Source organism: Lampris incognitus, chromosome 8 (genome assembly GCF_029633865.1).
Source record: "Lampris incognitus isolate fLamInc1 chromosome 8, fLamInc1.hap2, whole genome shotgun sequence".
NCBI lineage: Eukaryota > Metazoa > Chordata > Actinopteri > Lampriformes > Lampridae > Lampris > Lampris incognitus.
Genome location: NC_079218.1, coordinates 14,917,962 through 14,929,476, shown reverse-complemented (window position 1 = coordinate 14,929,476; position 11,515 = coordinate 14,917,962). Strand labels below are relative to the sequence as shown.

General features: G+C 45.5%; 1 protein-coding gene across 1 annotated transcript in view; it reads left to right on the top strand.

Moving 5' to 3' along the window:
• Positions 1-6,944: 6,944 nt before the first annotated feature.
• The window catches only part of LOC130116286 (roundabout homolog 2-like), a 153,437-nt gene continuing 148,866 nt past the window's right edge, over positions 6,945-11,515 (top strand). The window contains exon 1 of the mRNA XM_056284208.1: positions 6,945-6,999. Coding sequence (XP_056140183.1) covers positions 6,945-6,999 — 55 coding nt within the window. The remainder of the gene's footprint in view (positions 7,000-11,515) is intronic.

Genomic DNA, 11,515 nt, shown 5'->3' with positions numbered 1-11,515 from the left:
ACCCTTAGAGTGCAATCAATCTGATAGGGTTTTCTTTTCTCATTTGCTCTAAGGTCACTTTATAGCTTATAAATGTGCAAACATAGACCATCAAAGCCGAAAGTAAATTTTCAACCCAGGGGCGAATCTAGGATTTTTCTAAAGCAACGGCCATAAAGGGGCCACGTTTTACACCGAGGGGCCAAGAATATGTCCAACATCCATCCACAGTTCCTTATTCAGTGAGGTGTATATACATTCACCGGTCATTCCTTGTTTGCTGTTGGCTCTATAGCTTTGAGCAAAGAGGCACATCATTGAATATATTTTGCCTTGTTCAAGCATATTGTGTACTTCAAAAAAGCTTAGAAAATAAACAAACATTCTTAATTTTTATATTAATTTCATTTTAAACTAGGGTGCATAGAAAACGTACTGGGAAATGACTGGAAAGAAGCAAATGAAATAAGACTTACTTAACACTTACGCAAATTGTGTTTCCATAAGCCGGCTGTCATCATGACATACACAAACAGTAATTACCTAAATGTTGATCCAGAAGTAGCCTATCTAATTTATATTCTGCTCACTACAATAGCAGTATGAAAACAATAGCTTACCAGCAGGTCCTACAGCAGCAGAATAACTGCTTGGTGACTCTGAGATGAGAGGCTCTGGAGACGATGGTTCTGCTCCAACCTCACTCTGGCTGCCCTCATCTGAATCCGATTCATCCATGTTTGCAGCTAAAACACAAATACACGCCACAAAAGCCCATGCTTGTATTCAGCTAAAACCATGCCATCTAACAACCATACCCTCACAACTATTAGTAAAAAATTTAAGGGAAAGACTCAATGCTTGAAACATTCAGTGAGAGCTCTGGTAGACATGGGAATGCCCTGCTCAGCCTCTTCACAAGAAGGGACAAGAATTCAGGCATTTGCTTAAATCTCACATCATTTGTGAACTTAAGTAGTCTCACATCATTTGTGTCCATTTGTGAACTTCAGTGTCATGTGATATAGAATGCAGCTATGTTTTACCTGTTGTCATTATCTTGCTGTGCCTAACGTTTTGTGATCTGGTGAAAAGCGGTTGGAGCTTCCCGGCTCTTAGCTGACTCCTGCCGGACTCTGTTGCTCTCTCTCTCTCTCTGCTCTGATACTGCTCTGACTCATTTTGGCCGGCCGGCTGGCTGGCTGGGTGTCTTTTTGGCTAAAAACCATTGAATGTCCGCCTGTCCCTTTCTTTTCATTCTTTCTATCTCTGCCAAATATTATAGTTAACACAAAAACGCAAATTAGTCCAGGGTGTTTCCCCGCCTGCCGCCCACTGACTGCTGGGACAGGCTCCAGCATCCCCGCGACCCTGAGAGCAGGATGAGCGGTTCGGAAAATGGATGGATGGATGGATGGATGGATGGATGGATGGATGGATGGATGGCTGCATTGATTAACATTGGTGACATGCTGAATTCAAGCCGGGACTCACTTCCATCATACTTTTCCAAGTGGGAGATCAGATAGTTCCCTATGTCTGAAGACCTGTGTCCAGGGCGCAGCATTAGTTTCATTTACTTAGCAATGACTGTGGCATGACTGGAACAGTATTTCACAAATAAGAAGTGTCTTTCATATGGTGAGCTCGTGGTTGTAACTTAGGTTAGCAGAAAGAGACCTAAGTGAGCTAGCAACTGTATGTGAGAACGCGCTAACTTAGCCAGCAAGCTACACTGCACTCCAGCGATAGAATAGCTAACTAACTAGTGACGTCATAGTTTGCTGCTACCAAATGTTGGACGAAGCTATGTGAAGCCAGTAAACGCTCTTTCACACGTTAACACGAACTAATGTGGGGAATCTTAATTTATCATGAAGTTTCTGTGGAGGCCGTGACGCTGTGCGCCAATGTCAGTTTCAGCTCTCCATGCAGACTCATGAGGCGTTCAAGTCACATCGGAATTACCAGCTTCCCACTTATAAATATGATTCTCATTAACGTCCAAGCTGCTTCCAAGTGCCGAACCCTTGAATCTTTACCACTATTACCATCTCTCCCACACTATAGTTACAAGAAATGTTTGAGGTGCCACAGATTGTCAGGTAGTACCGGCTGCAGCCTGCGGGAAGGCGGAGTTGGACGTCCAGTCCATCCAGCCCCGCCCACATCCATTACGTCACTATGCTTCGTTCCCCAGCCCACATCGATTACTCACCGTGCTTTTGATTTGGCGTTTTACCCCACAGGTCCAGCCCCGAGACCAATAAATAGGACTATTTTATAGCAGTATGTTGCTACCACGTTCTGTATGATTCTATATTAGGCGGAGTTATGGAAATGAAGGACACGTGAATGTAATTATTACACTCACTGTTTTCCCTATGAGATCAGTTCATGTAAATAATAATATCACCACAGTTCCTACAATGAGCCCTTTTCATCTTCAAGTGGACGTCATGGGGGTTATAAAAGCACAAAAGGTTACGTGAATTGTAAAATTATGAATTTGGATTTTGGATAAATTACAAAAATAAGTTCTGTAGCGAACAAGGACGTATAATATTAACACATTTTGTTCATCAAGATAATCCCCACAAATCAACCCACTTTTTAACGACTTTTCATCCACGCAGGCAATTAATAGAAGTTTGAAGCACAAAGCTTCAAAATTAACAGTCGTGATATTAACGGCTATAATTTGTGTTGTAGAACAAAACGTGAAACGCTCCTAGGCTTATGTTAAACACAGACATGTTCTGCATAAATCACTGTCACTGTCAATTTATTGTGGGCGGGGCTTGACCTGTGGGCGGGGCTGGATGTCCCACTCCTCCTTCCCGCAGGCTGCTGCCATTACTTTCTCCAGATTGTGACATCTGTAGAGAGCCCAGTGACAAGTGACAGGACGGGTGCACTTCAGGGGCCAATCAGATTTCAGCTTGAGCCAGTGTCCATCTGGCCCCGCCCATGTTTCAACCAAATAAGGAATTCCAGTCCTATTGCATTGGCAGACTAATGCGAAAATGGATAGGGGTATAAAATTATTATTTTGAGCTACATCCGATGCCAACATTGACTATTTTGCTAAAGACATTCAGATTTAATATGAATTTCTGCTTTGTTAAGGTGGATGTGAACCAATTTGGAAGCCACCATGACAAAAATGTAAACACCGCTAGCATTAATTAGCTTAGTATTTCCGTGCACGTTTTAGCGGGAAGATAAGCAGTTATGGTTTTAAGCAGTGAGAGAAATTGCGGCTTTCTGACACACATCTGCACTTGGTTTCTTTGCAAATATATGTTTTAAACTAGATCATATTGACAACACATATAAGGATTTCCCCCTACGGTATTTCCACTATCTTGGTTTTACATACTGAAAGGACAAAACGACTGGTAAACGGGAACCGAACAGCACATTCATTTCCCCCCATAGGCGAAGAAAATTATGGGACCGGAAGAGATCCGGTAGCTCTAAAATGATGAAACCATGTTGGTGGCCTATGTAGTCTTTACTTTGGGTCCTTAAAATATTGAGCCGATATTTCAAAATCCAAATGTCAGAGCTCTATTCTTGGTCACCCAGAAGAATGGGGGGGGGGCAATTTCACGCTTGATTGCAGCATGCAGTATTGTGGAGCTGCATGGGTACTGTAGTTTTAATGTTATTGCACTATTACTGGAGGGCGTGAATATGCAATTAAGGACGTTATTGTAAGTTGTTGGGGGCAAGGATCTGTTATGACAGATTTGCGCCAGCCGGCTGGGAAGTGGGTGAAATTGTAACTCCACCATACTCAGTGGCGACCGCTGTTGTTGACCCCAACCACATGATGGTAGCGGTCAGTAGCTTTCCAAACCACTTGACCCAAGGATAGAGCTCCTTTTGAGCTGCCTTGCTGGTGTCCTCTGGATTTCCAGACACTATTTTCAACTTTTCAATTCTTGCTGCCAAGTTGAAGAACTCAGTCATTCTGTCATAAACAGTTCGCTGTTGCTGTTATGTTTTAAGGCTATGCCTTTGTTAATATTAAAGATAGATTTAACTAATATAATTGCAGTTGAGAGAGGTGTATTTTGTATTTTCTTGTGTTCTTTGGCCTTAATTGTGTGTAAACCTGTTCTGTAAATCCTGTTTAGATACGGGTGACTTTTCAGTTACTTTGCTGTTTGCTTTAATTTGGTGTACCTGTTCTGGGGAAAGGTGTGGTGTGTTGTGGTGTAGTGTGGCACTGCTTTCTGTTGTGTGGTTTGGTGTGGTGAGGTGTTGTGTGGTGTGGTGTGGTGCGGTGTGGTGTAGTGTGTTGTTTTGTGTTGTGTGGTTTGGTTTGGTGTGTGGTGTGGTGTGGTGTTGTGGTGTGGTGTGGTGTGGTGTAGTGTGTTGTTTTGTGTGGTTTGGTTTGGTGTATGGTGTGGTGTGGTGTTGTGGTGCGGTTTGGTGTGGTGTGATGTGGTGTGGTGTAGTAGGTATGGTGTGGTGTGGTGTAGTGTGGTGTTGTTTTCTGTTGTGTGGTTTGGTTTGGTGTGGTGTTGTGTTGTGGCGTGGTTTGGTGTGGTGTGGTGTAGTATGTTGTTTTCTGTTGTGTTGTGTGGTTTGGTTTGGTGTTGTGTGTTGTAGCATGTTTTCTGTTGTGTGGTTTGGTGTGGTGTGGTGTGGTGTGGTGTGGTGTAGTGTGGTGCTTTTTCTGTTGTGTTGTATGGTTTGGTTTGGTGTGGTGTTGTGTTGTGGTTTGGTGTGGTGTGGTGTTGTGTAGCATGTTGTTTTCTGTTGTGTTGTGTGGTTTGGTTTGGAGTGGTGTGGTGTTGTGTTGTGGTTTGGTTTGGCGTGGTGTGGTTTGGTGTTGTGGTTTGGTGTGGTGTGGTGTGGTGTAGCATGTTGTTTTCTGTTGTGTTGTGTGGTTTGGAGTGGTGTGGTGTGGTGTAGCATGTTGTTTTCTGTTGTGTTGTGTTGTGTGGTTTGGAGTGGTTTGGTGTGGTGTGGTGTGGTGTGGTGTGGTGTAGCATGTTGTTTTCTGTTGTGTTGTGTGGTTTGGTTTGGAGTGGAGTGGTGTGCTGTGGTGTGGTGTGGTGTGGTGTGGTGTGGTGTGGTGTGGTGTGGTGTTGTGTTGTGTGATGTGATGTGGTCTGCTGTTGATCTGACATCTTTTTAGTGTGGTCTTCATTTGGTCTTTGAACCGCTTCTTCTGCCCACCAGCAGTGCGTTGGCCAAGGCGTAGTTGGCTGTAGAGGACTTTTCGTGGGAGTCGTTCGCTGGGCATGTGGATAACATGCCCAAGCCACCTGAGCTGATGGTGTTTTAGGGTAGACTCCACGCTGCAGCTGCCTGCCCGCTCCAACACCTCTGTGTGTGGCACCCTGTCCTCCCAAGTAATGCCGAGGATCCTCTGGAGACATTTTACATGGAAGGCCTCCAGGCTTCTGAGATGGTGGCTGTAGATGGTCCATGCCTCACATCCATAGAGTAGTGTGGAGATGCACACTGCTCTGTAAACAAGCACTTTGGTGTGGAGATTGCGGTTGCTGTTTTGGAAAACCCTTCTCCTTAGACGGCCAAAAGATGTTGAGGCTTGTTTGAGGCGGTGCTGAATCTCATCGTCTATGGGGTGGGGTGGGGTGAGGGGGCTTTCAGGCATCTGTGCCCCAGTAATCCATTTTCTCATGATCCGGTCCGTCTGCGTCCACGACCGTGTCTCCTGCAGCTCTTATCTGTGTGCACCGAGAGGTTTCCGGCCCAAGAGCAACAAGCTGGTCAAGAGAACGGGGAACATCACCTCCGCCCATGGTCGCAGTAAAACTTCAGCAAACAGCAACCTTTAGAGTAAGAATGTCCAAATCAACCCTCCAACCCACAAGTCCACAACCACAAACCCCTGACGATAAAAAGGAGCATAACTGAGGAATTGTTCTGTTTCCATTGGTGCCATCCAAAACACATGAAGAGGAGTGATGTTCCCTTTGTGTTAGATTGGCTCTACACGCACGGAGTTAATATATATGTGTGTGTGTATATATATATGTGTGTGTGTATATATATATGTGTGTGTGTATATATATATATATATATATATGTGTGTGTGTGTGTGTGTATATATGTGTGTGTGTGTGTGTGTATGTATATATATATATATATATATGTGTGTGTGTGTGTGTGTGTATATGTGTGTGTGTGTGTGTATGTATATATATATATATATGTGTGTGTGTGTGTGTGTATATGTGTGTGTGTGTGTGTGTATGTATATATATATATATATATATATATATATATATATATATATATATATATATATATATATATATGTGTGTGTGTGTATATATGTGTGTGTGTGTGTGTGTGTGTATATATATATATACTACATGAGCATTTCATATACTTCTACATCATTCCGAGCATCGGAGCCCAGTCTGTAGGAGATACGGAGGGTGTATTTCCCTTTTCTGTTCTCCCGGGGTAGTTTGACAAGAGGAGGAGGGGAGGGGCCGTGCACCGCCGTGCTGCACCGTGCAACTGCTCACCTCTGACTCAAGCCCTCGTCCGCCTCTCAGATGGGAACTGGTCCCGCGTAGGATGCATTATGCGTTTCCCGGCAGCCGGACACCGTAGACCTGCAGCTCGGAGAGGCGGCGGCGGCGGCGGCGGGAAGTGGTTGGACGCTGCTGCGCGTGCGATCAGGGCGTCGGTGGTGGTTGCGGCTGGTGTGTGCGGGAAGCAGCGACGCGTCGACCAGTAGACCAGTTCCCCCCTGCGCTCAGCCTGCCCCGGAGACACGGGGACATGCGTTGCCACTGCTAAAACCTAGTTGTTGTTGTTTGGGTTTTTTTTCCACTAACTTGAATCGCAGAAAAGTCGCCAACTCTCCCACATCAGAAGGGGGAGAGGGAGGAGGAGGAGGGGGCGGCTGGTTCATGCGAAAAGGAGGAATTTACGCGTTGGTGAGCTTACAGAGCCAATATGCCAGAATGGGTCCGCTACGGTGTTTATTTCTCTGTGGACTGCTTTTCACCCAGACCCACGGTAAGTCCTCATCACGCACCCCCACCCCCAGACCCCCAGACCCTGTAGCCGGTATCGGGTTTACGTCTGATTCGGACGCCCTCTCACCTTTAAGGCACGACAAGCGCACCGAGACGCGGCTCGTCTCAGAGCACGTTCGTCAACATGACAGCGAGCACGGTATCCCACGCGCGCGCCCCTCAAATTCTTTGTTTGTTTGTTTGTTTCCGTCATTCTGTTTGAGACCACAGCTGCTCCGGCGGCATTGGTGAGAGTTTCGTTAAGGTGGACTTGATTGAAAGCGATGGTGGGAAGACAGGATGTGAGGGGCACTGTAAGAACTGTATTCATTCGATCGTGAAAAACAAACAAACAAACAAACAAAAACAAAACTTCTAATGGGAAGGTTTTTGTTTGATTTACAACTCCTTCGGTTGGCAGGCTATACATATATGTGCGGACTGGTCTCTCCAAAGGTGTAGCGTTGAGATGACAAGACAGTCTGTCTGCTGGTTTAACAGTTTAGCAGTACCGCCAGACACACGTCTTGCTTCCGTTCTCAGTAAAACACAGCAGGGGCGAGTTCATTAGAACACACGTCGTCATCGCCAACCCGTATATCTCCCCAAGTGCCACGGCACGAGGGATACCGCCACGCGATAGCCCCGCGTGTCCGGTCGGAGCGCGTGTCATCTGCCGAGGCTGGAGAGACTCGCGATGCCGCCGGGGCTCTGCTAGTCATCGCGGTCATAATCGCTGTTTGTGATGCCGAGCTCAAGAGGCTGCTGGCAGGCGGCTGATGCAGCTTGCGTCCCGGGTCTGAAATGTCAGCATGCCTCCACAGCAGAGAGACGTCTGCACCACGCCGATGCATAAACATGTTGCGTGCAGATGACAAGACGTGCACATGTCCTGCCCATGTAGTGTTGCAGCCTTGATGTGCTGCGTCTCATAAAAGGGCTTTTGGTTTATTTCCCTCTAAGGAAACTTAGAACACCACAGTAGAGGGGAGGGTCTGTGTGTGGCGTGGCTGGGATGCGGGGTCGAACAGTCCTGTGACTGAGCACAGGCGGACGTGGTGCCCTGTCATCAGGATTTGCTGCTCGTTTCCCTGAAATTGTGGGCCTAATTAAACCACATCTGTGACAGGAGGTGCCCGCAATCGAACCAAAAGGATGTACCCAACCCACACGTCTGCACTCCCGTTTCTTATAAGGCGGGGGGTCTAGTTTCTATGAGGGGACGCAATGTAGCGTAACATCTCAAGGTGAACCTGCTTCAGATCTTCTCTGATGGTACATCTGGGGAGAAGCTGCCATCGCTGTACACGTGTATACACTAGTTTACATTTATATGATAATATTTAATGATCCGTCAATTTTAAGGTTTTGTTGTAGTAACCGGGTGCCTTGGGAGATACTCGTGGCTTGGTAAATATTATTTTCAGAGCCCGTAGCACAATCCAGGCATGTTTATCAGGTAATGGGGTGGTGTAAATGAGAAGAGAGCATACATGTTTGACTTAGAGCTTCCCGAAGCACTGGCCAAGATGTAAAAACCAAGGCATTTTTGGAAGTGTACTTATTTGGATCCGGACAAGTAGAACCGGAGGTGCAAATAGACACAGTGTTCGAGCGTGCCGTTGATTATTGATTGAAAGAGTAGCTGCACATCTACTCTTTTTGTTGATCATGTTGTCTGTTAGGCGCTCTGGTGCAGTTGTGTGATCACCTTTCTGGATTAATGCATTTGCAAGGTTTACATGGGGCTATAGATGCAGCCAATACAGCTTTCTCTTAGGATGCTATGTTGTCTGTTGTTTGTCCAACTAAACAAGGCGTTGTCTACACTATATATATTGTACATTTATGTATGTATAATTTGTTTTGATATTTTGTTTTCTGTACCATATTAACACATGACCAACTATGGCTGAAATGTACGTCTGCCATGCTCACTAGAATAGTGATTATTCTTTATATAACGGGCTGTAAAACCTCATTGTTTCCAGTAAAACAGAGATGATACCAGCAAAACAGTTTGGTTTTGCGTTGAAATGCTAAACTAGTTGAACTCGCTCTTTTTTTCTTTTTCTTTTGTTTTTGTGGTTTGTTTTGATTGATATTGTTGGAGGAGTATATTTATTTGTATGGTCAGGGGCTATATAGCCTTCCTCTCCACACCGGGAGATTGGTGGCCCCCAATTCACTGACTAGGCGTTCTTCCCCAGTTATAAGTAGTTCGTCTGACTGGACAAGGGAACGTTGCATGGGTAAAAGTAGCACCTATAAAGGGCCGTATGTACAATGGACATATATGGATGTATGGCTGTGACTGTGCAAGGGCCCGTGAAAAGTGTTACAGTACTTTGGGTACAAAAGATAGCCAACGACAGTGATTGGCGAACACAGGGCCATAAGATATCTCTCATTATGGACTTGCTTATATAGGGTTATGACATCACATTAACCCGCGCTTATTATTGTTAATGTATTGAGGGTTTTTTTATGTTCTTTTTAAACATGATTTTGTTTATGCATTATCTGACTGCACCCATGATAAGGTAGTAGCTGACTACGGCCTTTCAGCGCCTTGCTCAAAGACACTTCCCCATGCAGGTCTAAGGCTCATCAACACAGGGCCGTCTTTCCATTAACTTGTCCTTGCTGCTGCACACCAGCGGTGATTAAAAAGCACAGCGAGGGGAATATCACCAAGATGAATTGGTCTTCTTTAATAAACATTACATCTAAAAGGTCAGCGTGCATTCATTTGCTTTTGTTAGTAGGCTGACTTTCATATCGGAGGAGCAATTTTGCAAAATTATCTATCGAACAGAATACCGATTTACAGATTGAACCCTACCAGCCTCACGGGCAATTTGTTAAGTTCTTAAGCTGTAATTATGACTTATTTCATACCTCGAGACAGGGTTGAACACGCAGTCTTGAAAATGTGCTTCCAACACCGGGGTTGGGAGAGCTACCGAGCACAGACTGGTAGCGTGAAGACAGCTGGGTGCTGGTTTTTCCCATCTAGACTGGCTGAACAGCTTAGAAATGAAGTATATGTTTGCTCTGTGCATCTATCTGGATTACAAATATTATTTCCCAAAAAATAAACCATGAACAGGGTATAACAACACAGCTATAACGTTCTCAGATGGTCCATATTTATCAACAAACCTGAGTATCCGTGACTTGAACATCAATTCGACTCACATTTGATGCTTCATTTCAGCTGCAGGATAGCAGCCAATGTTATTGTTAGTCCTGTTTGCCAGTGTAGTTGAGATGATTTTTTTTTACACTATTACTCATTTGTTGCATTTTCAGTCATTCATTCATTCTTTAATCCTTTTTTTTTTCTTCTCTCATTTACTCCAGTGGCTTAGTGCAAATGCTTAGCGGTCCATGTTCAGTGTCAACAGACCTCAGTTCACCAGAATAATCAGAATCCCATTTTCTAACAGTTAGTTTACTCAGAGGGACGCGGTGCATTCAGGTCCAAGCCTCCATCATCTCAGCGTCAGACAAAACTGTTCCCAGACTTTATCTGCTTGGTGTTTGTGCAGAACACCTTGATGCAGTCAGATTCCTTCTTAGTTTCAGCTGAAAGCAGAGGACACCAGTATCATCATGTGTATAGTAGGTGGTGTTTGACAAGCAAGTGCTGCCATGTTGTCACTCACTCAACAAATGCTGTGACTTTTCTGACACCTACACACACACATATCTATCTATCTAGCTATCTATCTATCTATATCTATCTATATCTATATATCTATATATATATATATATATATATATATATCACTGAATTTCTTAGCTCTGACTAAAGTACACATACCTCCATGAGCAAGCAAGTCCAGAGATAGAGAAGAAATCCAGTCGTGTTAAGCCAATACTTAGATTGGCCGTAACCTGGCTCTGATTCAGATCATCAGGGTACCGTGTTCACCTTACATTTATTTCATGTGGGAAGATGGCGGCCTGAATTCACGTTTGTGGCGGCCTCACCCAGTAGTACCGTCCACGCAGTGTCTTTGTCCACGTCTGCATCTTAAGTTTGTGTCTTCGTTTGATGCCTGGGAGAGCTGGCGCTGGATCAGCGGGGAGAGCTTGGTCTGCTGTGTCCTGTGGGCCCAGGGACCACAGCCCTGCCTGGAGCTGCGCCCGAAGAGGTAACACCGAAGGCGGTCTGACAGGACGCGGAAGCAGGGCAGGCTAAGCTAACTGCTAGCCCATGCAGACCAGCAGTTCCGATAACACCGAGGGCGGTCTGGCGGCAGCCTCACCTGGCGTTGACTGTGGTCTTTTTGGTGTTGTCGTGTGGAGTGTGGGGAGGTGTGTCGAAGGTGTCTGGCTGGGAGAGCTGGCGTTGGATCGGCTGAGGGAGCCTGGTCTGCTGCGTCCGGTGGACCCAAGTGCCACGGCCCTGCACGGAGCTGTGCCCGAAGAGGAAATACCAAGGGCAGTCTGACAGGACGCGGAAGCGGGGCAGGCTAAGCTAACTGCTAGCCCATGCAGACCGGCAG